This window comes from Paroedura picta, chromosome 14 (assembly GCF_049243985.1).
Source record: "Paroedura picta isolate Pp20150507F chromosome 14, Ppicta_v3.0, whole genome shotgun sequence".
Classification (NCBI taxonomy): domain Eukaryota; kingdom Metazoa; phylum Chordata; class Lepidosauria; order Squamata; family Gekkonidae; genus Paroedura; species Paroedura picta.
In genome coordinates, this window is record NC_135382.1 from 35,652,192 (window position 1) to 35,678,216 (window position 26,025).

A 26,025-nucleotide genomic window follows, 5' to 3' on the forward strand; every position below is an offset into this window, starting at 1 on the left:
ACTGTGAGATTTTTGCCTCCGCTTTGACTTTTCCCAAACAGTGTCTCAGTGCTCCATGAAGGGCAATAGCCAGTTTACCTCCACTTAAACCTGGGAAGGTCGACAGGCTAGAAATCATCTCAGGGGCATTTCCCACGGCTTAAAAATAGCACAATGGTTGCTGATTGAAAACGCTACTAATTTGCCATAACGCACGACGTCGTAAACAATCTGCAACAATCCTGAAACCGACCCGCAAAAAGCGCTTCGTTGTAGCGCTTCTAGGGGAATCCAGAAAACTGGATTCACCCTCCGGATAGCGATACACTCCTGCAACCAATCTGCAACAGTAGCGCTAAAGACCTGTGCGTTACCATTGTTGCGGGTTCTTCAAAGTCCCTCCTCCCGAGCCTGTCCTCCAAACTTCCGGCGAACTGTTCGCCATTTTTTTTTTCTCCGAGCGAGCGGGGATCTACGAGGCAACGGGACAGCGACTGGCTTTCAAGCACGATCACTTTCGGAAATTCTGCCCGGACACCACAAGAGTTTTTCACAAGCACAGTGGCACACACCGTCACGTTCCCAAAATTTGCCCAAAGCTTAAAACCCCGTCTACCATCGGCCAGTCCTAGCGGAGTCAACGTACAGGGAGCATTTTAAAAAATTTTCCTCTGAGCGTGCCAACGAACATTCGCCGCTCGCAGTCTCCTGCTTAGCTTAGAGGGGTTCAATAGACGTGATTCGTGGTGATTTCATGAGGGGCGGCTTATGTGTAGTGGGTCTTTGTGTGGTTCCCAGTGCGTGCTTGTGCTTGGGTGCGGACAACCCCTTCCATTGGCGGCTAGACCTCCGGCAAGCGGAGTTGCCGTCCCCCGTTCATTTTAAAAAATTTTCCTCTGAGCGTGCCAACGAACGGTCGCCGCTCGCAGTCTCCTGCTTAGCTTACAGGGGTTCAATAGACATGATTCGAGGTGATATCATGAGGGGCGGCTTATGTGTAGTGGGTCTTTGTGTGGTTCCCGGTGCGTGCTTGTGCTTGGGTGCGGACAACCCCTTCCATTGGCGGCTAGACCTCCGGCAAGCGGAGTCGCCGTCCCCCGTTCATTTTAAAAAACATTCCTCTGAGCGTGCCAACGAACGTACGCCAGTTACATGTCATGTTTGGTTGATTTATGCTGTGGCTGGTGAATATTATTGGGGAACTGCCGAGTACTGCCGCACTTGCTCTCGGTTGAACACCGGCATGCGTTTGTGTAATGGCGGACATTTTCCTAAAATGGCTCCCGCTGCATGTTCAAACTGCTCTTCTCGCGTGTAAACGAATACGCGCATGCGTTAAGTCAAACAACAAGGGCGCCAATCTGGCCATTAGGAGCAGATCCTGTTCCCGCGCGAGGAGTTTTGAACGTGACATGTGACCTGATGTGGCCAATGTGCGTGTCCCCTGCTGCCCTCCACCAATCAGGAGCCGGCTAGTCCCTTTGTCTTTGTGTGCGGGAAGGTATATGATCCGTTGCACCCTGCACCTCCCACCACCATTTTGCTCAGCTACTAGCAAAAGCAACATGGAATCGTCTTCTCAAGCCTCGTCCGTCCCTGCAACCGGCCGTGGCCCAACTTGGAGGGACGCGGAGATCAGGGACCTGATCGGGATTTTCTCGGAGGAGAAAATCCAGGACGCGTTCCAGTCCTCCCACAGGAATAGGGAGGTTTTTGAACAAGTGGCTATTAAGATGCGCGCCCTGGGCCACAACAGGACCGGCCTTGAATGCCGGTCGAAGACCAAGACAATGAGGGCAGAGTACATGAGAGCCGTGAACCATAACAAGGGTTCCGGCAACGAAAAGGTGACCTGCCCCTACTTCGAGGAGCAGCGCCAGCTGTACGGGGACGGGGAAGGATCCGGCAGGCCGAAGCGCGTCGGCCGGAGCCTTAAGGTGGTTCGGAAGCCGGCTGCCCCGGTCGAGGAACCACCCGCTGAGGAGGATCCCGGCGAGGGAACCTCCTCCAGCTTTCGCCCTCCACCCCCCGTCCAGCAACGAGCCGCGGAATCGGTAACGCTGGACCTGATCGCCATCGTTCCTGGGGAGCCAGAGGAGGCTCCTGAGCAAACGCCCCTTGCCTCCGGTAAGTGATTTTCTTTTTATTTTATATTTCCTTTTAAGCAAATGTGTGTTCTGACGTTTGGGCATCGTTTTCTCGTGTGTTCGTTGCAACGCATAATACGGTAGGCTGTGGAGAGCTTGCTGTGGTTACTATTTGAAACGGTTTTAATTTTATAATTTTATAATTTAATTTTTAAAAGATTTTAAAAGAAGGTAGGCTGTGGAGTGCTTGCTGTGGTTACTATTTGAAACGGTTTTAATTTTATAATTTTATAATTTAATTTTTAAAAGATTTTAAAAGAAGGTAGGCTGTGGAGTGCTTGCTGTGGTTACTATTTGAAACGGTTTTAATTTTATAATTTTATAATTTAATTTTTAAAAGATTTTAAAAGAAGGTAGGCTGTGGAGTGCTTGCTGTGGTTACTATTTGAAACGGTTTTAATTTTATAATTTAATTTTAATTTTTAAAAGATTTATTAAGATGGTTGGCTGTGGAGTGCTTGATGTGGTTAGTATTTGAAACGGTCATGTTTAACCAACAGCCCCAAAATATTTGCAGCATGCCTCGCCCATAGGCCTTCTGCAGTACTTTGGCTCACAACTTTGGGAGCTTGCTTTGTGGTTCATGGTGTATGCTTGCTCGTTTTTCACTATTTTCTGCTCTTGTCCACAGAGACACAGTTGCCAGGGACGGGGCCCCTAGAGTCTCCAGCAGCACCTGACGTGGATAGTGATTCGGGGGCATCAACTAACATTGGTAGGTATTAGTAAAAATAGGGGGGGGGGCTGTTTTAACTGCTTTGTGCTTTTCTGTTTGTGCAGGGCAGCAGCACTGCTAAGAGAAAGAAGAGAGTCCCTCTGCGTTGCTGGTGTAGGCTTTGAAGCTGGCTTTGCCACCCTTTGGTCCTAGATCTGTTTTTTTTCCTTTTTTTGCAGATTTCATACCCGGAACACAGGAGGAGGAACAGCCTAGGGTGCTTGGACCTCCTGCCCGGCGCAGGCGGATACAGATTCAAGATGGTGAGCGTGCATGACCTGTTCCTTTCGAGCCATAGCTGCAGGACAATGTCGCTAGGCACTAACCATGTGCTCCCTTTTAATTGTTGAGAGTCCTGCTGTGCAAGTAGGCAAAAGTAAAAGCACACCATGGGCAAACAAACAATAGCCATGTGCTCGCCGGGGATTGTTTAAATTCTTGGCAGGAAAACACGGGGACAAAAAAGAACACCATGTCCACCATGGTGTGTTTTGACTTTTTGGATGTTACTAACAGTTTTGTTTCTCATTTTTTGCCAACAGAGGTTCTTTCAGATGAGGAGGAGGAACCACCCCTGGCTCCAGGCAGCCCACCACCTAGAGGTGCGCTCCCAGCAGAGGAGAGGCTTACGAGGGAACGCGGCAGGCTGAGGCGCGTCTCCGTCTTGACAAGCGTGGGAGAGAGGCTCCTTGAGCACTGCTATGAGGAGTCACGGCGTGCCGCGGCCGCTGACCAAGCCATGCTCACACTCATTGCCCAGGAGGGGAGAAAATTGAGGGCAGTCCTTAGAGAGACAAACCAAATCCTACGCGAAGGCGTGGAGGAGGTGCGTCTGATAAGGAGACTCATGGAGAGGGCTGTAGCGGTCATGGAAAGGGCCTACCCTCCACAAATCGCCCCCCCACCACCACCCACACCAACACCACCACTTCCAGCACCCACCCCACCGACTCCCTCTCAGAATGCCTCCACCCAAACAAGAAGGAGGACTATTCTCGGAAAGAGAAAAATAAAACCAGCAGACAAGTACTCCCCCTCCTAGTTTTGCCCACTTTTTCTATTTCATGTTATCTGTGTTTTGTTGTTTGTTGAATAAAGTTTATATTTTTGACTCTGTCTCTGTGTACCCTACTGTAGAATCTGCAAGGCTGAAAGCGGCCTCTCTAGTGATTGTGTATATTGTGGTACTGCTGTGTGGGTTGGAGGTTGGAGGGGTGTTAGTTCAAGGAGTTTTAGGAGTGTGGTGTGGGGTTAAATATGTGCGAGTTTAAGAAGTCACACTGGAGTCTTGTTATAAAATTTGCAATAACATTTTATTTTAAAAAACATTTTAACAGGGGAAAAACATTAGGGAATGAAACTTGGAGCCCCACCAGCACCACCACCCCCCACCCCCCTGGAAAACCAATTTTTTTTAACAAAAGTATACATTTAACAGGGGAAAAACATTGGGGAATGAAACTTGGAGCCCCCCCCCCAACCCCTACCCCAAAACACAAACAGGAAACAAAACTCAGGTCCCACCGCTCCCCTCCCCAGCCCCTTCCATCGCCCTAACTCTCCTGCACAGCCGTCCCACGGTCCCCCTAACTTTGCGCCGGAAGAGCTCTTCGTCCTCCTTCTTCTTAACTGTGGGGAGGGAGAAAAAGTACACATTAGTACCACACATATTTTCAAATTTCTTTAGTTTACATGCATACACTTTTAAGTGGCCTTAGCCACAGTGTGAGAAGAGTTGGGCAGTGGGGAACATAACCTACGCTCTTCCGCCTCCCTCTGTTGCCTGTGCTGCTCAATCTCCCCTTTCAGCTCCGCCACTTGAGCCTCCAGGGAAGTAACTCTGGCCTCCATGGCACGCAGCCTTGCCTCCACAGTTTCAGCTATAGAAATCAAACAAAGAATTTGATCACACTCCAAAAGGAAGCATCACATCAGGCTCCCATATGGCTCCGTGTGGGTACACACACATGGGTCTCCCTCACAGACATAAAACTCTCACCTGCAGCCTGTCCCGAGGTGGAAGGTCCCTCTTCCTCCCCCTCCTCACGCTCAGGTGCTGTTGCCAGCTTGGATGGTGATTGTGTGGCTGGGCAAAGAAAAAGACAAATCATAATTAAAAGCACACAAAACAGAGATGAAACACAGCTGGTGGACACACCACAGTTAGAGTCTAAGCGCATAACCAAAGTGGTTCTACAGTACTGGCTGGCTAAGTCTGAGGGGGTTGACAGCATCTAAATACTTTCTCGAATTTCATTGGGGACAGTAGGGGAAAGAGGCAGCTAGTCATTCCATGCATGTTTAAGGGCAAAACACAACGAGGGCAGCACTCACCCATATGCCTCCTCATGTCCAGGGGGGGCTTCCCAGCCTTCTCCCATATTTTCACCATCTGGTCGTGGAAGACCGTCCTCCCACTTGGCTGCGGGATCCCCCCCCACTGTTCCAGACTGTTTAGGAAGTCCAGCTTAAGGCGCTTGAATTTTGTCCGGACCTGCTCCCAGGTCCGGACATAGCCCCTCTCCCTCAGCTTTGAAGCCAACACCAGGTAGGCACCCTTGGTGTGGCAATGGGTGCTGGCCATTAGGCGGCCAACACTTTTTGATTGTAGCACCAGCTCCAGAAGTGCCTCAGCCTCGGCGCGCTGCCAGAAGGAGCCCTTCCGTGGCTTCGGCATCTTCGGAATGACGGTTAGGGAACGAACGTGCGTTGCTCCGATCGACCACCCCGTTTTTTAAATGTATCAAAGCTGCCCACCAATAAAATTATTCCTTGGAACATGAGTGGATTGATCCTCCGGTTTGACAGGGGTCGCCAATACTTCCTGGCTACCCGCCTCCCCGAACTTTCCCCATTCAGCGCTTCCGTATTGTGTTTGTCAATTTCAGTGGGGAGTTAGCATTTAGGGCTGTCAAAGTGCTTTTGGACCAGAGAATCCCCGTTTTTTTGCTGGCAAAGTACACAAACCGCACAAGACAAGGTTAAACAAAGAACACAAAACTTTATTCAACAACAGAGTAGGAAAAACAATTAAACACGCCTCCTGTTTCTGTAGATGTGGGTGGCTATGGCGTCCCGAACCTTGCACCCCTCAGCATATATCCTTTTTCTCCTTGCTTCAGGGATGTCCTGTGTATCCTGAAGGACTACAGGTTCAGGTTCGTCCTCAGGGAAGGGGATGTTATGTCCCTTGTCCTCGCATATGTTGTGCAAAATCACACATGCGATTATCAGCGGAGTCACATTGTCAATATGTACATGGAGTCGTGACATTAAACAACGGAACCGTGACTTCAAACGTCCAAAGGCACGCTCCACTACATTCCTTGCCCGGGAGTGACTGAGGTTGTAGTGGCTCTGCACGTCCGTCCTTGGCCGCTTGTAGGGAGTCATGAGCCAGCGTCGTAATGGGTAGGCTCCGTCCCCGAGGACCAACGCCGGCACACGCACGCCCTCAATGGTGGCGGTGGGGTTTCCTGGAACAAAGACCCCTTCGTCCATGGCTTTCCTGAGGTTGGATTCCCTGAAAACAAGGGCATCATGCCTCCTGCCACTCCACCCCACCTCGGCATCGATAAACCGGCCGGAGAAGTCCACTGTTCCTTGCAGGAGAACAGAGCAAAAGTCCTTCCTGTTCCCGTACTCTTTTATGCTTCCCCCGGGGGCACGGATAGGGATGTGGCTTCCATCGACGGCCGCAAAACAATGCGGGAATCCAAGCCTGGCAAACCCGTCCATACTCTGGAATAAGGGAAAGAAAAGAATATAAGCCATGGCATGTCAGCGTGGGGTGTATCGCGTCTTCGTTGCTGACCTGTCAAACAAGAAAAAAAATTTAAAGGGCAAAGGGGATGGAATGACACTCACCGCTCCAAGCCGGTCTCCGAGGCACACGACTTTGCTGAACAATTCCGCCTCCATGGCGAGGCAGAACTCCTTAAGGATATCGCCAACCGTAGTGACTCCGAGTCCGAATTGCTGGGCTACTGTCCGGAAGTACTGAGGGGTGGCCAAGTACCACAATGCGGCAGCCACCCTTTTTTCAACTGGAACGGGGCGCCGCATGCCAGTGACTTGCCTCTCCATGCGTCCACGTAGAGCCTCCACGAGTTCAAAAAATGTCCCCCTCGACATCCTGAAGTTGGCAATCCAGTGGTCATCATCCCAGCGAGTCCACACAAAATTCTCCCACCAGTCAGAGGATCGTTCGTCCACCCAGAACCGGGGGGGGAACCGGACCTCTGCCAGAGCTTGCCAGCGTTTCTTGGCCGCCATGGTTACCCTTACAGAACGTCTTCTGCTGCTGGTCAGCGTTCCGGCCACCCGTTCTCGGTACTCCGCGATAGCATACGTCCGACGCGACAAGGCGGTATTCATGCGCTGGACCACCGCGAGCATGTAAGCCAGCAATTGAAAAATAAGCCTCTCCATTGCAACGTTGACCTGTGCTGCGGGCAGTAGGCTACGCAAACAAAAGAGTGAGGCCGACCGCGTGTCTGCCCAGGTGCATATAAGCAGGTAACCTGTGGGCGTGTACTGTGGGCGGGGATTAACCAATCAAACATGTCAATGCATCTGGTTCCTAGAAAACAATAGAAAACACGTTCCAAGGGCGCCAATGATTGGACGATAACGCGTTGCTACGGGGTTTCCTGGGTTTTTTAAAAAAAAAGGGAACCCCGACAAGTTCGGCTTTAGGGTCGAGGTCAAAGGTGTGCCTGCAGTTTGATTGACGGGCACGGGAGGCCAGAAGCGCTAAAAAGGGACCTCCTTTGTAGCGATAAGACGGAGAACCGGAAGCCTGTGGGTTACGAAAGTGGCGAGAAGTGAAAGTGCCAAATTCCGCAAAAACCGCAGCTGTGCGTTACGGGCACGGCTAGTTACATTTCGCTACTTGAAGTAGCGCTTTCACAAACGGCAACCAAATAGCAACTTTGAGCTCTGTGCGAAATGGCCCTCAGTTTTTGCCCAACGGTTCTGGTATTTCATGCTTAAGGTATGAACCAGACAAGGGGGATGTAAAATGCTCTTAACAAATCAAAATTTGGTTACCAAAAAGAAAACAATGCAGGCTTTGGCTTTCTAACCTTTGCCGCCTTCGTTTGTGCTCTGTGTTACAAACCAAAGGATCGTTTTTCGCCCCCTGACAATGCCGATCAGATATGGACAAAGGCCCAGGCCTTATTCTGGAGACGTTCCTTAACAACAAATAATCCATTTCCGCCTTTTTGTCAGACCAGCTGTCTCAGGTGTTGTTCCCTCCGCCGACCCAACAAACCGATCCGACGGTCCACCAACTGCATTCATAAAAGGCAGCAATATTCCATTCTCTCTCTATCCCTTTCTCCAAATTTAAGAATGAGCGCTTTTATTTGATTGCGTTTTATAGGACGATTCTTGGCATTTCCCAGGCACATAATGACACATTTGCTCTTTTGTGTTTCTAACTAAGTAATGGCATAGTTCCTCTAAACCATGAGAAATGGCACGTTTGATCAAATAAGAAAGGGAGAACTTCTGGGAAATCCCATTCACAAGAGGTTGATTTAGACCAAGAGCAATTCTTTTTCCCCGCCACCCTCTGCCAAACCTGGCTATAACTCCGCTGCCTCCTGATTGTTGCCCGCTTTATAAATTCATTGAGTGCAGTTCTGTCAACACAAACCACACTTGGCTGCTGAAGACTTGATTCTCAAACATATGGATATGTTGAAAATTAAATTGCTGGGTTTATTTGAATTTATAGATAGCTCAGTGATTTCTCTCTCCCCTCCCCCTCCCCCTTCTCTTTTGGAGATACAGTCTCCATCAAAGAGATGGATGTCATCTGCCACGAGTAACTTGATTGTATGATGTTAAAACAGCATATTCTCTTTGTCGGTAATTCTATTCAATCACATGTGACGAAGATTTCAGTAATGAAGACTTGACTATCTCGGGCTGTTAGGGAAGTTTTCTCATTCCCCACACCCCTCCTTTCCTCAAAACCTTGCTGGGGAGGTTTTTGTATTAAAGGGACGGAGGACACTGACCCAGACTCTTTCATTTGTGGGTGCTTTCGTTGAGTCTGTCCCTGCAAAGCCCAAGAAATGCCTTCTGCAAATGGAGGAGGGGCAAGCTTGCCAACCTCCAGGAAGAAGCTGGAGATCTCCTGGGCTTACGACTCATCTCCAGGCATTACAAATCAGTCCCCCTGAAGAAAATGGCTGCCTTGGAAGGAGGGCTGTGGGAAAGAATAGCCTATTGAAGCCCCTCCCCTCTCCATATCCCACCCTCCTCAGGCTCCACCCTCCAAATATCTAGATATTCCCAACTCAGAGCTGGCAACACTAAGCAGGGGATGCCCATCCAAAGCAGTTTTTCAAAGGGTGCGTTGGGTACCTACAAGGAACCTCTTGATCAGGACCAGGGACTTCATATTCCAGATTCAAATGAGGAGCCGTGTTGTTCTGAAGTAGCGCAGTGAAATCAGAGTCCAGGAGCACCTTTATTCAAGGTGTGAGCTTTCGAGTGCAAGCACGTTAGTCTGAGGAAGAGTGCTAGCACTTGAAAGCTCACACCTTGTATAAATCTTTGTTGGTCGTAAATGGTGCTACTGGACTCTGATTTCATATTCCAGGCATGCTAAGTCAGGAGATAACCACATGCACTTTAGCCGTGGTGTTGGAAAGTGTTGTCAAGTCACAGCTGACTTGTGGCGACCCCTGGTGGAGTTTTCAAGGCAAGAGACATCTAGAGGTGGTTTGCCGTTGTCCGCCTTTGTGTCATGACCCTGGTGGCCCCTCCTCAAATACTAGCCATGGCTCACCCTGCTTAGCTTCCGAGATCTGAAGAGATCAGTTCTAGCCTGGGTCATTCAGGGCAGGGCACTTGCGCAGTGCCATTGCCTACCTCTGCATGGCAGCCCGTGACTTCCTCGGTGGTCTCCCATCCAAATACTAGCCAGGGCTGACCCTGCTTAGCTTCTGAGATCCGATGAGATCCGGCTAACGTGGCAGCAGTGGTTCTTTACAACAACCATCAGCTCTCCAAAATCTTTCCAGAAAGACGGATCTTGCCTCCTGGATAGTATTTCGACATACTTTTTTCTGGCAGGAAGTTCCAAACTCTGGGACACCCCCTCCCCCCCAAAAGCCTGGTTTTTTTCCCTCATCTGACCTCTTGGTACTCAAAATGCCACATCTAAATTAGCCGAGTAATAGCTTGCACACGAGGAGACTATGTGTGTCGGGACCATCTAGAGAATCTCTGCTCCAAGGGAGCAAAGTTCCGTGACATGAATTGACTGAGGATGTCATTTCAAGGCGAACTATCTATCAAACAAGGAGCTGGTTCGTTGGTTCTGAAGCATCTAAGATTCCCTCACAGTTATTGGGTGTGAAATCCCAGTCAAACAACACAACTTTTGTAGGCAGACCTGGCATCCTCATGATATATTGTTTTAACGGATTAGTGTTTCAGGGGAGAGCCAAAAACCAACAGCGCCAAATTAACTGTCCGGAAAGGAAATGAAGGGGAAAGTACAGTCGGCGTAATGACACCCTTCCCCAGATGGAATCAGAGATCCTTTCCAATAGTTTTGACGCATGGGGGGCTCTCCACAAGTTTACATGGGTGCAACCAGAAATCATTTCTTAATTAATGCACAGGAAATGGTAGGGGGCAATGTCCTATTCGGACGAATTGGGACAGGAAACACAATACATGACCAAGCTGGCAGGAAGCTCTGTCTCCCCACCCATTAGAATGATTTTATGACCCCATCTCTTTGAAAGCTGCACACCGCAGGCCTGATGTTTTTAGGACAAAGAATTTATCGTCTTCCGAGGTGCAACACACCTTCTTTTGTTTGCTGACATATATCATCATTTGGTGCCTTCTTGGAGCAAAAAGTAATTTAAAGGGAACTGCCAAGAGGACCTACAGACCACTAAATCTCCCCATTAATATATTTGTGGCATTATGAACAGGGGGATTTGGGGATGACAGAAGCGAAAATCAACACATCTGAGTGCGTTGGTCGATCTAGTAACATATTTGGTCTTTTATACTGACCTTAGCTATGTTGATGATCACTCACAGTGCTAACAATGGAACATTCTCCCTCATTACATAACTAGAATGTAGGCTAGATGAAATAAAAAATGGCTGCAAGATGTCTGCCAGGCCTACAGTTGTGGACTAGATATAACGTTAAGAAAGGCAGGCCTCTCTGCTTAATTGGCCGGCCAGATAGATAGTTAGACACACTCTCCAAATATTCATATGTTCTCCTCAGTTTAGTGAGTCTATTAGTATAACTCCCTGTGAGGTGGCAGGGGCTGTGATTTGTTGGTTTTGCATTTTAAATGGAATTTTAACTGTTGGATTGTATTCCTTCTCTATATTATCTGCATTTTAACATGGTATGGAATCCGTTGTTATCCGCCCTGGGCTATTAGAGGGAGGGTGGAATACAAGTGGAAAATGAAATGCAATGAAAGATGGAAGTTTACTTGTTAACGGCTGGATGGACAGCATTGCTCATCTTTAGAAATGTTTGGTTTCTCTAAGGACATATGATGACTAAAGCTCTTAATCCTGGAGCTAGGAGGCAACATGAAGGGAAGGACTTGGCCTCTATGCCCTGTTGTTGCCTGTCCAGAAGAACTTTCTGGCCACTGTGCAAGACAGGATGTTGGACTAGAAGGACCCCTGATCTAATCCAGCAGGGTTCTTCTGATGTTCTTATGAAGGCCTCTTATGAAGGCCTCCATGCCTTGTTGTTGACCCTTCCAGTAGAACTGGTTGGAGGAGATCTGGGAGGATGGCAGGTGGCTCAGCCAAAAGAACTGGTTGGCCATTGTGTGAGACAGGATGCTGGACTGGATGGACCCCTGGTCTGATCCAGCAGGGCTCTTCTGATGTTCTTATGAAGGCCTTGGCCTCTCTGCCCTGTTGTTAGTCCTCCAGAGGACCTGGTTGGCTCCACTACTTGGAGGCTGGCAACACTGCAAAAGTAGAAATGTATCCCACATGAAAAGATCAGCAAAGAATACCCATGACAATTTTGTCAGTTCCTTTCTGCATAAATAACTCTTTGAACGTTCCTACTAATTTCTTAGACTGAAGAATAAAAATTCTATGTCATGTGCTGCTGGGAAGCCTCCAGAATAATGTACATTTCCCCCCACAAAACTGATAATTTTGTCTCTCAGCCTTCTAGAGGAATAGATACAATGCAGTATTCTCTTTTATTTTAGCATTGTCTGATTTTGTAATTCAATTTCATTGCACTGTTTGCTGTATGTATTATACAGGTTTCATTGCATTGTTTTCTCGTTCTGTCAACTGCCTTGAAGCTCAACAATAACAGTGGATGATCAAGAAAGCAAGTCAGTAGACAAATATATGCTCTTGTTGCAGCCACATACTTAACCTGTGGACCTTGGGCAGAGCCACCACCGAAAATGCAGTATGGGGGGATTAATTACATCACTGGCCTTCTTTACAAGGTTGTTTTTTATAAGGTTACCTCATCCACTCCTAGAGTTCCCAGCCCTTTGTTGGCAAATGCAATGATAGTTTGGAAGGCAGTGTGTAAGAGTCTGGGGAAAATGTGATATCACTTCTGATTGATTCTGTCAACCGACTCCCCAGGTTTCTATGCTCTTTACCATAAAGATGTTGAGAAATTCCTAGAGAGTCACTATGTTGAGGCCATTTTTTCCCTCCTGCTTCCCAGTTTCTTGGGGGTGGGGAATCAGGCCCAGGGGATGGTAATCCCCTGCCAATGGGAGACCTATCCAATTCCTTACCTATGGCATGGTTCCCTGAGAAGAAAACATTTTCAGTTTTGAAATCTTCCCAAAGGTTCCCGGCCCCTACCTGGTGGAATGAGCCCCCTGAGAAGACACGGGCCCTGTTGGAGCTTCTCTAGTTCCACTGGGCCTCCAAGACTGAGATCTTCCACCAAGCATTTGGTTGAGGCCAGGCCAACAGTAACATCTACGAACCACCCTCCCTCCCTCCCTGTATCATCTGGATCTGGCAACCAATGTAAGATAGGCACGTGTTGTTTTAGATATTCTAATAGATTGATTTTAACTCAAGTTGCTTTTATATGGATGTACAACGCCCCAAGATGGTTGGGCCGAGAGGGGCGGTCTTATCAAATTATTAGAAAAGAAAATAATCCTGCAGCCTGGTTAGACCACCATTTCCAAGAGAATCTTTGGGTTCCCTCTCCATCTCGATCACGCCTGCTTTCTTCTAGCACAAAATTAATTATGCAATTTAAATTATGCAATCCACCAGCGCCGCTAATGAATTACACTCCTGTTCTGATATACTTCTATCACCGTTAATTAATTTTGACACACACACATGTCAACAAAAAACAGGAAGTCATCTCCTTTCACTCTAAGTTGACACCTGGGGGTAATTCCATCATATCAAAAACAAAACAAAAAAAATCTAGAAAACCGAATCCCAGTGTCACAGCTGAATTGGCTTCTGATTTCTGCAAAGCTACACAAAGAATATTCTTTGTGTAGGGGATGATTTGGCTCCTGTCCCCATGAATGAACAGAGAATGAGGTATTGGGGGAGGGGCCTCATGCACCTGGCCAATGGGTGAGAGCCAGCCATGAGCGGGCAAAGTCACCCCTTCCCTTGCAGTTCAGAAGACTCTAGGGCTAGAAGGGTGGGACTCCATGTTATACATCCTCAGCTGAGCTCTGTTCTAAATTTGAGAGCCAGCATGGTGTTGTGGTTAAAGAGTGGCAGCCTCTAATCTGGAGAACCGCGTTTGATTTCTCTCTCCTCCACATGCAGCCAGCTGGGTGACCTCAGGCTGGTCACAGTTCTCTTAGAGCATCCGGAGCACTTCTACCTGAGCTCCCTCAGCCCTACCTACCTCACAGGGTCCTTGTTGAGAAGAAGGGAAGGTGATTTTAAGCCGCTTTGAGACTCCTTTGGGCAGTGCAAAGCGAGGTGTAAAAACGAGCTCTTCTTCTTCATCTTCGATTTTACCCATCCATCCTCATAATTTGTTCTTGTTTAAGCAAGGGTCAGTATAGTCAGAGTACCTTCTAGTGTCCCCCCAACCCATAGCTGTGGACCCGCATTTCCCAGTTGCTGTTGAGTGTCACTGAAAATTCATCCTGAACACCCAGTTTTTTCTCCCTTCCCTGAGATACAGCCCCCCCCCCCCAGCCCCAAATAACGGGAGTAGATATTTGAGGGAGAAAAAGTTCTGCTAACTTCTAGCACTAAGCTCATTAGAATTCCGGTCTTTATATCAAACCTGACAGTGGCCGCTTTTCATCATCTCTTTAATTAGCACTGTCATTTTTAATACGGCTAAGAAGAAAGGAATGGGCTTTTCTGCTTCTGCCCCCCCTCCCCCTGCCCTCCCCCCCCACGCTTCCTTATTGTTTCTCAATAACAGGGCTCAAACTTTTAAAACACGAACTAATTTGGGACTCTGGGGGCAGGGAAGGGGTTTTTTTTCTTTTTCGTTTTGCAGTTCTATCAGCCCAAGAGCCGGACCTGCCGGGTCGGATCTCCGGGGTCCGTCCCGTACTGTAGCTGCAATACGCCACATCTTGTGTGTGTTTAAAGATACGTCAGATTGTCAAATGCCTGAGCCGTAGAAATTCCCGGTAATCCAATCCCTAGGATTTGCCTGTGTGTCTTAAAGTGTTTTCGAGTGCAGACACGGGAGGGGACCGGCCACCGGGGTCCATCTCCTCCTTCAGCTCTTCTTATGGCTTCCCTTCCGCTGCGTGGGCCATGGTGGGTCAAAAGGTTTTGGCACAGCAGTAGAATTCTAGAAATAATCACCTTATAGACCCACTAAATCAATCATAATTAATGCGCTCGGCCACTCCTGTCAAGGAACCGCTGCTGGGGGCGAAATAAAGAGGCCTTCTCTAATACAATTTGAAAAGAGATCAAATCTGTCATTTCCTGTAATAATTGAGCCCAATGAGAAAAAAAGGGACGGGTCAGAGGTCAGCCGGTGACCTTATGTAAAACCCAATAATATATAATTCATTTTCATTTTATGGAATTTATAAGATGCTGTAAACTGTCAGGGACAGAAACCCATCTGCCTTCTTTTTTTTTTTTTTTGGCTTCCCCAAGCCGTCCTGCAGGCCTGCTGATGGGGAAACCGACAGAAACTTTTTTTTTCCTTTCAAAAAAGAGGTACGTTTCTTCCAGAGGGACTAGTATTTAATTCATTCTTCCAAGCGTGCGGAGTTAATAACCGCAGCTCTTTGGGAATGATATAAAACCTGTAATTTATTTATTGAGTGTTACAAATACGGTTAAAACATGTTTTCACGCAAAATGGATTTCCTTCTCTTCTTTAGTGTTGCCACACACACACACACAAAAGAGAGAATGGAGGATTTGGGGTGGGGGTGGGTGGGATGGGGAAATCACTTTAGAAAAAATGTAGGCAGCGAATATGTGTGAACACAGGTTGGTGGGGGGTGAGAGTGAAACCATGGTTCCTATTTGGACTGAGTGCTGTCATAAAGACAAGATGCAGACTTCTGAGTGATACTAGATTCTTACTCATGATTAGTTTAAAAGGTGTAGGGGGAGGAATAAGGACTGAGATTCTAGAACTGCGAACTTGGAATAGACTTTAGAGGTCTCCTATGTAATAGCTTCATGGGATAGTTTTTTTTTTTATATAATCTTGTTTCTAAAATATGTCACCTTCCTTACAGTTTTCACGCAGACAAAAAAAAAAAAAACACCCAAGATAATAAAGTGGTTTATTTTACTGCCCACCCGTTTTACCTTTCCTATCTGTTCTCCCAAATGGATTCTGAAATGACAGCAAGCTCTGAATTTATCGCCGCATTTTAAATCTGACCTCTGACATCAAAGGTCATTGCTCCCGCAAGAGTCTTCCCCACAACTTATTGCCACGTTCTGTAATTCGGGAATTGGCTCGCAGAGATCGAGTCGGTCTCATAAATCATGAGGGGATGATGTGAAGGAAACCTCAAAGGTTTCCGGATGCCTACAGGTGACTAGGACGTTAGATAGGTGCAGGAGACGGTAAACGAACAAACACTCCAACCGAGGAAGGAAAGAGAAAGGCCTGCCAGGCTGATGAAAATGGGACAAAGCCCCTTAGAACCATTTCACAAAACCTGGCTACGTTGTTCTGCTCTATAGGAAATAAAAAGAGTATCCAGTTCAAATGGGAGGCGCTTACACCTTCCTGAATGCTATTTTTTTTAAAATTGTGGAATGTTCACATGCTGCATGTACCTTTGAGGAATATGCTATCATGCACAGGCCAATTCAGACCACTGGTCCATCTAACTCAGTGCGGTGTTTTCTCATGGTTAGAAGCTTTCTGGGGCAGAGAAATGTCTTTCCCATCCCCTGAGATAGTGGAACTGGAGATGAACCTGCTTTTCAATGTGCAAAGAATGTATTGAGCCCTCTGCCTTTACCAGGCATTAAGCTGGTTAGCCTTCCAGGTGCTTCAAGGCTCTTAGTTTCTTTGTCTGGGAGAGAGGAGACCACATTTTGCATGACTTAGCAGTACAGGAGATGCTTTGATTACATGTTGTTCTGGGCTCAATCCCTGGCAACCCCATTTAAAAGGCTCAGGGAACAGGTGACCTCATGGTGGGCAGACTCAGAACAAACCCCTTGCCCTCAAGATGTTGAGGTGCTGGAGAAAAAAAAAGTTCAGAAAATAGCCTCCATAGTGGCACTCTAGGAATTTCCTAGTGTCTCTATGGTCTTTACCATTTATATTAGGGAAGATTCCTAGAGTGTCACCCAGAAGGGCCATTACATCCTCTCCAAATTCCACCCCCTCCCTTAGAATCTCCAGGCATTTGCCAAGGCAGTGGCGGCTGCTCTAGATGAGAAACTTGCAATCCAGTTAGGGATGCCAGTCTCCAGGTGAGACCTGGAGATCCCCCGGAATTACTGCTCATCTCTAGACTGCAAAAATCAGTTTCCCTGGAGAAAACGGATGCTTTGGAGAGTGGACTCTATGGCATTGTACCCCATTGAGGTCCCAATCCTACCCAGGCTTCACCCTCAAATCTCCAGGAGTGTCCTAATCTGGAGCTGGCAACCCTACCCCCACTCCCACCCCAGGGGGGGTACCTGGCTATCTTAGATACAGTAAAATTGTCAGTCAGGCCAGGTTGTACTTGATAAGTCAAGCTTCAGGAGATATGAATCCCCCTTTTTCATTTTTCTCTGTCCTACGGGGAAACACATCCATAAATCATTGGTTTTGGGGAGTTTCCTGTCTCCTTGAACCAAATGCTGACACTAAACTTTCTCGTCCCCGTGTGGACAATGACGGTCAGACAACAGGGTCACCCTTTGACAAGGCAGGAGCCTCTTCATATTTGAGGAAGTCTCAAGAGATGCTGGAAAAATAGAACCCCCCTGTAAATGGACCAAAAGATGAAAGAAAGAATTCAAGTAGCCTGAAAAGGACAAAAATACACTTCCAAAACAGAGGAATACGAAGAGCTGTTGAGAGTCACTTAAAGGGAGGTTGGTGGAGAGATCTGTCTGTTCAGACATCTGATCCCTTACAGAATTCCGGAAGGGGGTATTTGGGTAGGGGAATTCCAGATCCCCCCCCCCCCTCAATAATTCTCCACGGGGTCAGCTTGTCCCTACCAGATTTTCAACCGAAAGTTTTTGTTCTCTTTTAAAAAAAAATAACCTGACGGTCTCTCCACCCCTATATACCTGAGACCTCTTGCAGTGCTGCTGAGACAGGCTCTATGTGCACAGATCCTTTTCCTCTGCACTGAAACCAAAGGCACAAAATAAATAATAATTATGATTTATTTAAGCCCTGATCCTGTTTCGAGAAATAAAATCAATTAGAGCAAAGAATTTATAGTTCTATATGCTTCGGAGAAGGACATTGTTATGACTGCAATAAATAAAGTATATGGTTAAGTATAAGTTCAAAAAAAAACACACAAACCCATCATGATTTAACCGTTTCCTTGCAGCTTCCTTCAGGTGTTGCAATGGTTTTGCTGGGGAGGGAAACATTCCAGAAGAAAGGAGGAAAAAGATGACTCAACCTATATGTATTAATTCATTTTATTCCATCTTGTTCATTGTTGTTTTTTTAAACTTATGACAACATTGTAGTGATGTTAGTGATGTTAGACATCATGTGCTGTTAGAAATGTGGGTGGCAGGTGGGCTCACTACAAGTTGATGGAAGGTAGGGGAGTTAAGTGGGCCAAGCAGGGATTCCCAACCAGGATTCTGGGGAACCCTCGAGTTCTACAAAAGCGCCCCAAAGGGTTATGCATCCTTTCCCGGACGTTTGGATGGCCACTGACATCACTAGACGTCACTGGAGCCCACTTCGCCCGTTGGTCTACAGGCCTAGTCTCTCCACAATGGAAATGGTAAATTTGGGTAGGGAAAATTGGCATCTTCTTCTTCTTCTTCTTCTTCTTCTTCTTCTTCTTCTTCTTCTTCTTCTTCTTCTTCTTCTTCTTCTTCTTCTTCTTCTTCTTCTCCTCCTCCTCCTCCTCCTCCTCCTCCTCCTCCTCCTCCTCCTCCTCCTCCTCCTCCTCCTCCTCCTCCTCCTCCTCCTTAATGATCAATCGATTGATTGGCTGTCTCCTGCATCTTACTTCCACGCCCACTTCTCTGAAGGGGCATGACTCTACTTCCGGGGTTCCTCAAAGCCTGAAAAATATTTCAGGGTTTCCTCCCTGGTCAAAAGGTTGAAAAAGGCTGTACTAGAGGGTGCCGGGAGAGGGCCCTGCCTGGGACTTGGCAGCTGCCCCACCTCACGGTATGTTGACCCTGGTCCTGCCTACCTTCCCCATCAGACAGGTGTCAAGAAGGCTCCCGCCACCTTGCTGTACCTTCCCAATGCCTTTCCCCATCTTGGCCTGACGTTAATTAAATCTTTCGACACACAATCAAGGAATTGAGCCACTCCATCGGAATTTATGCCACAGCTGTCAATGTCCTGACCGTAAGACCTTAAAATTATGTATCCTTCATTATATTCATATTTAACCCCCTGTTCACGGGCTTCGTTTCATTATCCTCAACAAAAACCCAGATGAAAGGGAAGAGGGGAAGAGTTTAATTCAAGAACGTCAATGGCTGGGTTCTTTCCCCCTCCTCCTTTCTGCTGCTAATCATGAGTTTAATTTTTAATGGAAAAGCATTGCTGGCACAATTAACACTCAATTTACATGTGCATCCAAAGACCCAATTAATTAAATTTTATTGATGCCCTCGTTGCTCTTTAAAATGTTTTCCAAATGGCTCCAAACTGATTTGAAATTGTTAATAGTGGGAGCCGATGGGTACTTCTTTTGGCGTAATGTCTACTGGATTGGGGCTTATCCTTCCCAGAGCCATGGGGCTCTTGTTGTCACTGCTCTAAGAAGTTCCCCAAGATACAAATCATTCCCTAACTAGACCCAGTAGAAAACACCAGAGTTAAGTCGATGGATGTATGCACTGGCAAATTTCAACTGATGGATCTGAACCCCAGCAAGGGGCTTTCAGGGAAGGTTACTCACCTCCAGGTGGTGCCTGGAAAACTCCTAGGATTACAGTGAGGGAATTCCCCCCAACGTGGTGACATCAACCAGAAATGACATCAGCACGTCGGGGTTTGTGTGGTGCTCTGGCTTCGGGGCCAAACTCTATGGTTAGAAGCAAATTCTACCATAGAGCGCTGCCCATAAGCCAGAGTGTTGCTGTCCAATGTCTCCAACATGCCGTCACTTCCAGGTAACACTGGGACATTGGGGCGCTCTAGGAAAGCTCCCTCGCTGGTAGGGTCAGTGGTTCTGGCAGCACGATTTACAACTGATTTCCAAGTAGGGTCAGTTGGCCTGGACAAAATGACTGCACTGGAAGGTGGACTCTATGATATTACCGTATTTGCCGGCGTATAAGACGACTGGGCGTATAAGATGACCCCCCACCATTTCCACTCAAAATATAGAGTTTGTTACATTACATTACAGTACTGTGGGCCACTATGGGCAGCTATGTCTATCCCAACTGAAGTGCACCCGGCGTATAGGACGACCCCCCCCACTTGGAGGCATGTTTTTCAGGGGGGGAAAGTAGTCTTATACGCCAGCAAATACTGTATATCCCACTGAAGTCCCTCCCTTCCCCAAATCTTGCCCTCCTCATGATCCACGCCTCAAATCTCCAGGTATTCCCCAAAACCAGAGTTCACAGTCCTACTTTCGAGACAAGCGAGAAGCAGAGGTGGTTTGCCATTGCTCTTCATGGTCCACCATCAACCCGAGATCCGACAAGATCAGGAATATACCCTGCTGTCTTCCCTCCTGTAGTTAAGGGTATGTGTGGTTAGCAAACTGCCTTCAAACCCACGAGGCAAGTTAGGCATAGAAATAAAATGAATGAATACATAAAAAGTCAGTTCTGTGGGTTCCAAAGCAGGGGCGCAACCATCTTTTCTTTCTCAATGGACCTGCACCATCCCAGGCTATTTGGACATTGTTTCCTGGACCTTCTTCATCCACACGCCTCAACACGGAAGGAGGAGAGAAGTCTCTGCAAAGGGCCTAGACAGCTCAGGCGGGCCCCTCCCCTGCCCCCCCTCCGCAAATACCGTTTCATGCAGCCGAGTTCGATAAGAATTAAAGTGTTACTGCTTCTGCAGTTTATTGTTTACAAATTTGCCTTTAAATAGAGATTTATTGGACGTTTCTGCTCCATGCTGACAGAGCGATATTAATGTTCTCACAAGGGCGTGTGAGTTGAGGCAATCTCTCCGCAGGGCTGAGCGAATATCTGTAAGTGTCGCTCAGGAGGACTTCCTTTCTTCCCTCGGTCCTCCCCCCTCCCTCCCTCGGAATTGATCTCCTCTTCATCATATTGCTTATCCGGCAATGATAGCCAGACAGAAGAGGAGACTCAGCTGGCTTGTGGTTGCTCGTTTTACTCAAGGGGGAAGCGGTGTCAGTGACCGGGAGGGAGATGGATTGTCTTCAAGTCAATGTCCTCCTGGAACTTCTGAGATCCATTGTCATCACCCATTGTCGTTGTCATCATCATCATCATCATCATCATCATCATCATCATCACTGACCATCTTTTCCTAACATTCTTATGGTTGAGAAACCCCTGAAATATTCTCCAGGCTTCAAGAAACCCCAGAAGTGGCACGATCGTGCGGGATATGGTGGAGAAGCAAAGCTGTGGATGTGTCCACCTTGGACCCCTCTCCTTCGCACCCCCTCCAGGACCATCATTGATGATTTCCATGGAGGGGGCAGGTTAGAATGACCATGTACGGTCATATGGCCCGATAAATGTTTAACAAATTGAAAAAAAAATATTTAAAAATTAATTAACCTCCACCCATTTGGGAAACCCTTCCAGAGCTGTCAAGAAACCTCAGGGTTTCATGAAACCCCAGCGGGGAAAGCCTGAAATAGACACTCTGGGGTGGGGTGGGGGAGGTATTTCATCTTCTGATAGAGGAATCTCACTTGGAAATTAGGCTCCTGAGTAAGGTTCCCAGCTCTGGGTTGGGAAATATCTGGAGAATTTTGGGGTGGAGCTGGGACTGGATGGGATTTGGGGCTCCCTAGATTTATAGCTCATCTCCAGGTGGAATAGATCAGTTCCACTGGAGGACAATGGCTGCCTTCAGAGGTGGACCTCATAGCATTCTACTCTTCTGAAGTTCCTCCTGCCCCAAGCAGGAAAGGTGGAATAGAAATGTCCATTCTAGAAATGTCTATCCTCATATACATGAGGATATAAATAAGTTTAATCATTCTGCGGTCTGCCTAGAATGGACAGAAGACAGTAGCGAAAAAGACAGAAATCACTGACTGAATGAACCTTCTTTAAAAGCAAAGATTTTAGGTTCAGGTCAACCCTCTGGGTCAGAAAAAAGAAGAAAAGCTGGGGTTTTGTACATTGCTTTTCACTACCTGAAGGAGTCCCAAAAGCTGCTTACAAACACCTTTCCCTTCCTCTCCCCACACCAAGCACCCCATGAGGTAGGTTGGGCTGAGAGAGCTCTGACAGAACTATAACAGGACTGTGACTAGCCCAAGGTCACCCAGCTGTCTGCATGTGCAAGAGTGGGGAATCAAACCTGGTTCTTCGGATTAGAGGTCACCGGTCTTAACCACTACACCAAGCTGGATGTCATCTCAGGATGAGTGTCCAGTTCCCTAACAAACAAAAGGGTTGTGCCCATAGACATCTCAGCTGAACATTTATCTTAATAATATCTTATTGGTATTTTCTGGATATAACAATCTCCCAAACATATCTGTGGATTTTCAGGATGCACCCAAAACAGAAAAATCCCAGAAACAGGATTAAGAAGGTTTGTTTATACTCCACTTTCACTACCCAAAGCAACTTACAAACCCTTTTCCATTCCTCTCCCCGCAACAGACTCTCTGTGAGGTAGGTAGGGCTGAGAGAGCTCTGAGAGAACTGCTTGGTGAGAACAGCTCTGAAAGAACTGTGACTGGCCCAAGGTCACCCAGCTGGCTGCATGTGGAGAAAGAGGCTGCCACTCTTAACCACTACACCCTACTGACTCTCACACCATGCTGGCCCATCACTACAAAAGGTTTCTCTCTCTGTTTCTCTCTGTCTCGAAAGCATTTTTCTTTGTTAAGTTACGGATCTTGGAGGCAGAGGGTTGTTAAGGCAAATCATCCCTGCAGATTTGGATTGAAACTTTCTTTTTTTTCTTTTTTTAAAAAGAAAAGAATAATAATAACAATAAACTATTTCACAGCGGGAGAATCTGTCCCTTCGAGCTTGCCTCTCCGTCATCGGCCCTCGTAGACTTATTTCATAAAAATGTCGGCTATTAAGTTAACATTATTTAAAGGCCTATGGGTTGTAGTTCGTGAATGCAACCTAAGCTATATCCATAAAGGGCTGACATTGATCCTGGGCTGTATAAAACATGATACAGACAGGCCCTAAATAAATTATCGGTCTACTGCTTCCAAAGCATCTCCATTTATCACTGCAGCAATGATAAGGATCTGATTTAAAATGAACCCTAGTGAGGGTCAAATCCTAGCACAAACCGTAATACGATCAACAAGAGAGTGCTGATAACCCGAAACAATATGAAGAAATCCTGTCAGATAAATAAAACAAACTGGTTGTCCATTAAAGGCAGAGAGGGAGGGAGGGAGGGAGGGAGAGGCCAGCAATCTTAAACCAAGACTAGAAGAGAGGCATTTAGGAGGTACCTGAGATGCAACCTGCATTCATGTTACATAAACAAACAAGGAGAGAAGGCGGGCGGGTGGGGGGGGGGACTGTTCTAAATAGGGTTGCTAGATCCAGGTTGAGAAACTCCTAGAGGGTGGAGGGGATGGAGTGGGGAGAAGACAGGGCATTCAGTGGGGAACAACAGCATTGCGTCCCCCCTCCAAAGAAGCCATTTTCTCCAGGGGAACTGATCTCTGTAGTCTGGAGCTAGGCTCTAATTCCAGGGGGATTCCCAAGTCCCACATGGAGGCTGGCATCCCTGAACCTCAGTGGGGTACAATGTCCTAGAGTCCCCCCTCCAAAGCAGCCCTTTTCTCCAGGGAGACTCATCTCTGTAGTCTGGAGATGAGTTGTAATACTGGGGGATCCCCAGTTCCCACATGGAGGCTGGAGCCCCCAGTTCTAAAGCTGTGCCAATCCCCTCTGAGAGATTGTTGTTGTTTTCTCTGGCCTCTGTTTAGCTCAGCTTTTTCCCACTTTTTTACCATTGAGAAACCCCTGAAATGTTCTTCGGGCTTCCAGAAACCTCAGAACTGGCACGATCGTGCACAATATGGCTGGGAAGCATAGCCCCGAAACGGCAGCTGGGCAGCAACTGATCTTGGGGCATTCTCAGAACCTTCAAGGGGTGGGAAAGGGGCAGGGGGAAATCCAAGGGAATCTGCAAACTTTTGAATGATCTTTGGCTCAGGAGCAAAACGAGGGGAAATTCGGCACAAAAGCACCGTCAGAAAACCCCGAGAAACGACGACTAGAAAGCAAACTGAGCATTGAAGTGAGGACAGTCAATGCAGAATGACAAAGAAAACCTGATGTGCAGGCACGGTGAATGCAAAGGAAAACACTTGTGCACAATAGGCCTACGTATCGTCTAACATAATAATTTGAATTCTTGGTGAAACGTGAGCATTTTTTCTAGTGTTTCAGGAAGCTGCTCGCGGTTTGCAATCCAGTTACCATTTGAGTGGAGTCCTCATCCCACAGCTCTAAGAATAGAATCAGGGACTTTCTGACTCACAGTGCACAACCTCAGCCAGTCAGGTGCTCTGGTTTCCAGAATGACATGCAAAGCTATTCTTTCAAAATGTACCCCTCCCCACCCCCCCTTCTGTGGCATTAGATCAGAAGGCCAAACGGAACAGAGGAGCACTTTGGAAGAAAGTAATAGGAAGTAAGCAATAAAGGAAGGATTATCAGAACAATAAGGTGTGAGCCGCAAGGGCCACCGGGAGGTTAAAGGAGCATCAGCGTTAAGTCAATTAGCAGAAGTTTAGGCAGGAGGGGGAAGTATAGCTGAATATCAACCATGGTTTCAAATGGGATTACAATCCATGGATACTATGGGAAGCAACAAAGGTGTTGAACTACCCATCTGTTCACACACTGAATGCTCAAGCTTTTTTTAAAAAATGGTGCCCAATTGGCCAATGGGCATTAAACCAATGAATATGTATGATGTATCTGAATTGCCCATTTCCAGGTGGGGCTTGGAGATGAGTTTATCCACAAAGGACAAAAACCAGTTCTCCTGGAGAAAATGGTTACCTTCAAGGTGGACATGTACCTTGTTCAGGCCGCTTTTCTCCCCAGATCTCACCCTCCTCAGCTTCCAAATCTGGCCATATGTAGATATGACATGTGTTATTTAAAAAAACCACTCCATGGGCGAGGTCCGCCAATGGAGTAGCCACTGTCCTTGGCATGACCATCGGTCCAGGTTCACATCTGTGCTGTCTGAGTACCTTCCCCGGAAAGCAATTTCTTGCCCGGGAATCTCAGGCATTCTTTACTCTCGAAACGTAAGTCAGCAGTGGATTAGCTTCCATCTGGCCATTTAATTGATTTAACAAACAGAGATGAGATCAGGATGCTTAGGTGGCATCAAGAGGTGGCAGTGGGAGGGACGCATAACAACAAAATCTGCAGCACAGTTCCAGCTCTGTGCTAGGGTTGCCAGCTCCAGATTCAGGAAATCCCTGGAGATTTGGGGTGCAGGGCAGATTTTGGGGAGAGGCATAAGGCAGCCTTTTTCTTCAGGGAAACTGCTCTCTGTAGACGGGAGATCAGTTATGTTTCCAGGAGATCTCCAGGTACCCCCTCCAGGATGGCAACCAGATCCTGCCCTGTGTATGTCCGTCTCTCCCCCCCCCCCCCAATTGTGTAGCCTGAAGCTTCTCTGAGTGAATTCTACTCACCAAAGAGCTACGGAATCCCAGAAACACAAACCATTTTCCTTCCAGTGGGTTGGAAACGCTGCAGGAGGGCATGTCTAGTTTAGTTTTTTTAAAATCTTCTCCAAAATCTTTAAGCAACATCTGTGGCACCTATCTGGCTCTGGCCAGTGATTGTCTCTCTCTGTCTCTTTCTTCTTTTTATTGCCCCCCAGCCTGCCGTCTGGCCCAGAGGGTCCGGTGACAGAAATGTAAAGGACAACAAGCATTGTTTATTAGCCATTGCCATGAAATGCCCTTCCTGTAATTAACCTCCCCTTCTCGGGCATTTCTCTGCTCTCATCGTGCCCCTCGTAAACAGGAGTTCCATTTCTGTTATTGTTCGGGGGGAGATGAGTCACTGGAGGAGAACGCTGCTCTCCAGCCAGATTTTTGTACCCATCTTTTGTCTGGCGCGAGTTATTAGTCACTGGTACCTCCAAGATGAGAAGAAAGCTGGGGATTTGGGGGGTGCTTCCTCCACCCCTCCCTCCCCTCCCTTCCTTTTCAGGCTTTCAGGATGCACAGAGAAGAGAATCAGAGTGGCGGAAACACACACACACCCCATCTCTGCATAAAATTCCCCCCTCCCCTTCCGTTCAAAGCAGGCTTGGCCTGTATGATCACTGAATCATAGTTGACCATTCCGGGCACCGGGAGGTCCGGAGCGCTGACTGAGCAGCCCCCT

General features: G+C 47.4%; 1 protein-coding gene and 1 long non-coding RNA gene across 2 annotated transcripts; one reads left to right on the top strand and one right to left on the bottom strand.

Moving 5' to 3' along the window:
- Positions 1–222: 222 nt before the first annotated feature.
- Positions 223–3,902, top strand: LOC143823815 (uncharacterized). The gene is made up of 4 exons (XM_077310471.1): positions 223–2,106; positions 2,758–2,841; positions 3,021–3,104; positions 3,384–3,902. Exons 1-4 carry the CDS (start codon positions 1,485–1,487, stop codon positions 3,881–3,883), a joined length of 1,290 nt encoding a protein of 429 aa, XP_077166586.1. The 5' UTR covers positions 223–1,484; the 3' UTR covers positions 3,884–3,902.
- A 442-nt stretch (positions 3,903–4,344) lies between these two features.
- On the bottom strand, positions 4,345–4,932 carry LOC143823885 (uncharacterized). The gene is made up of 3 exons (XR_013226636.1): positions 4,841–4,932; positions 4,602–4,721; positions 4,345–4,470 (listed from the first exon to the last, which is right to left on the bottom strand). It is a non-coding gene; the product is annotated as an uncharacterized LOC143823885 (long non-coding RNA).
- Between the last annotated feature and the right edge of the window lie 21,093 nt (positions 4,933–26,025).

Bases quoted from the DNA above. Each gene is read 5' to 3' on its own strand.
- LOC143823815 (XM_077310471.1), top strand. From the start codon at position 1,485: ATGATCCGTTGCACCCTGCACCTCCCACCACCATTTTGCTCAGCTACT. The intron at 2,842-3,020 runs GTAGGTATTAGT...CTTTTTTTGCAG, and splicing joins GGGGGCATCAACTAACATTG to ATTTCATACCCGGAACACAG. The intron at 3,105-3,383 runs GTGAGCGTGCAT...TTTTGCCAACAG, and splicing joins GCGGATACAGATTCAAGATG to AGGTTCTTTCAGATGAGGAG.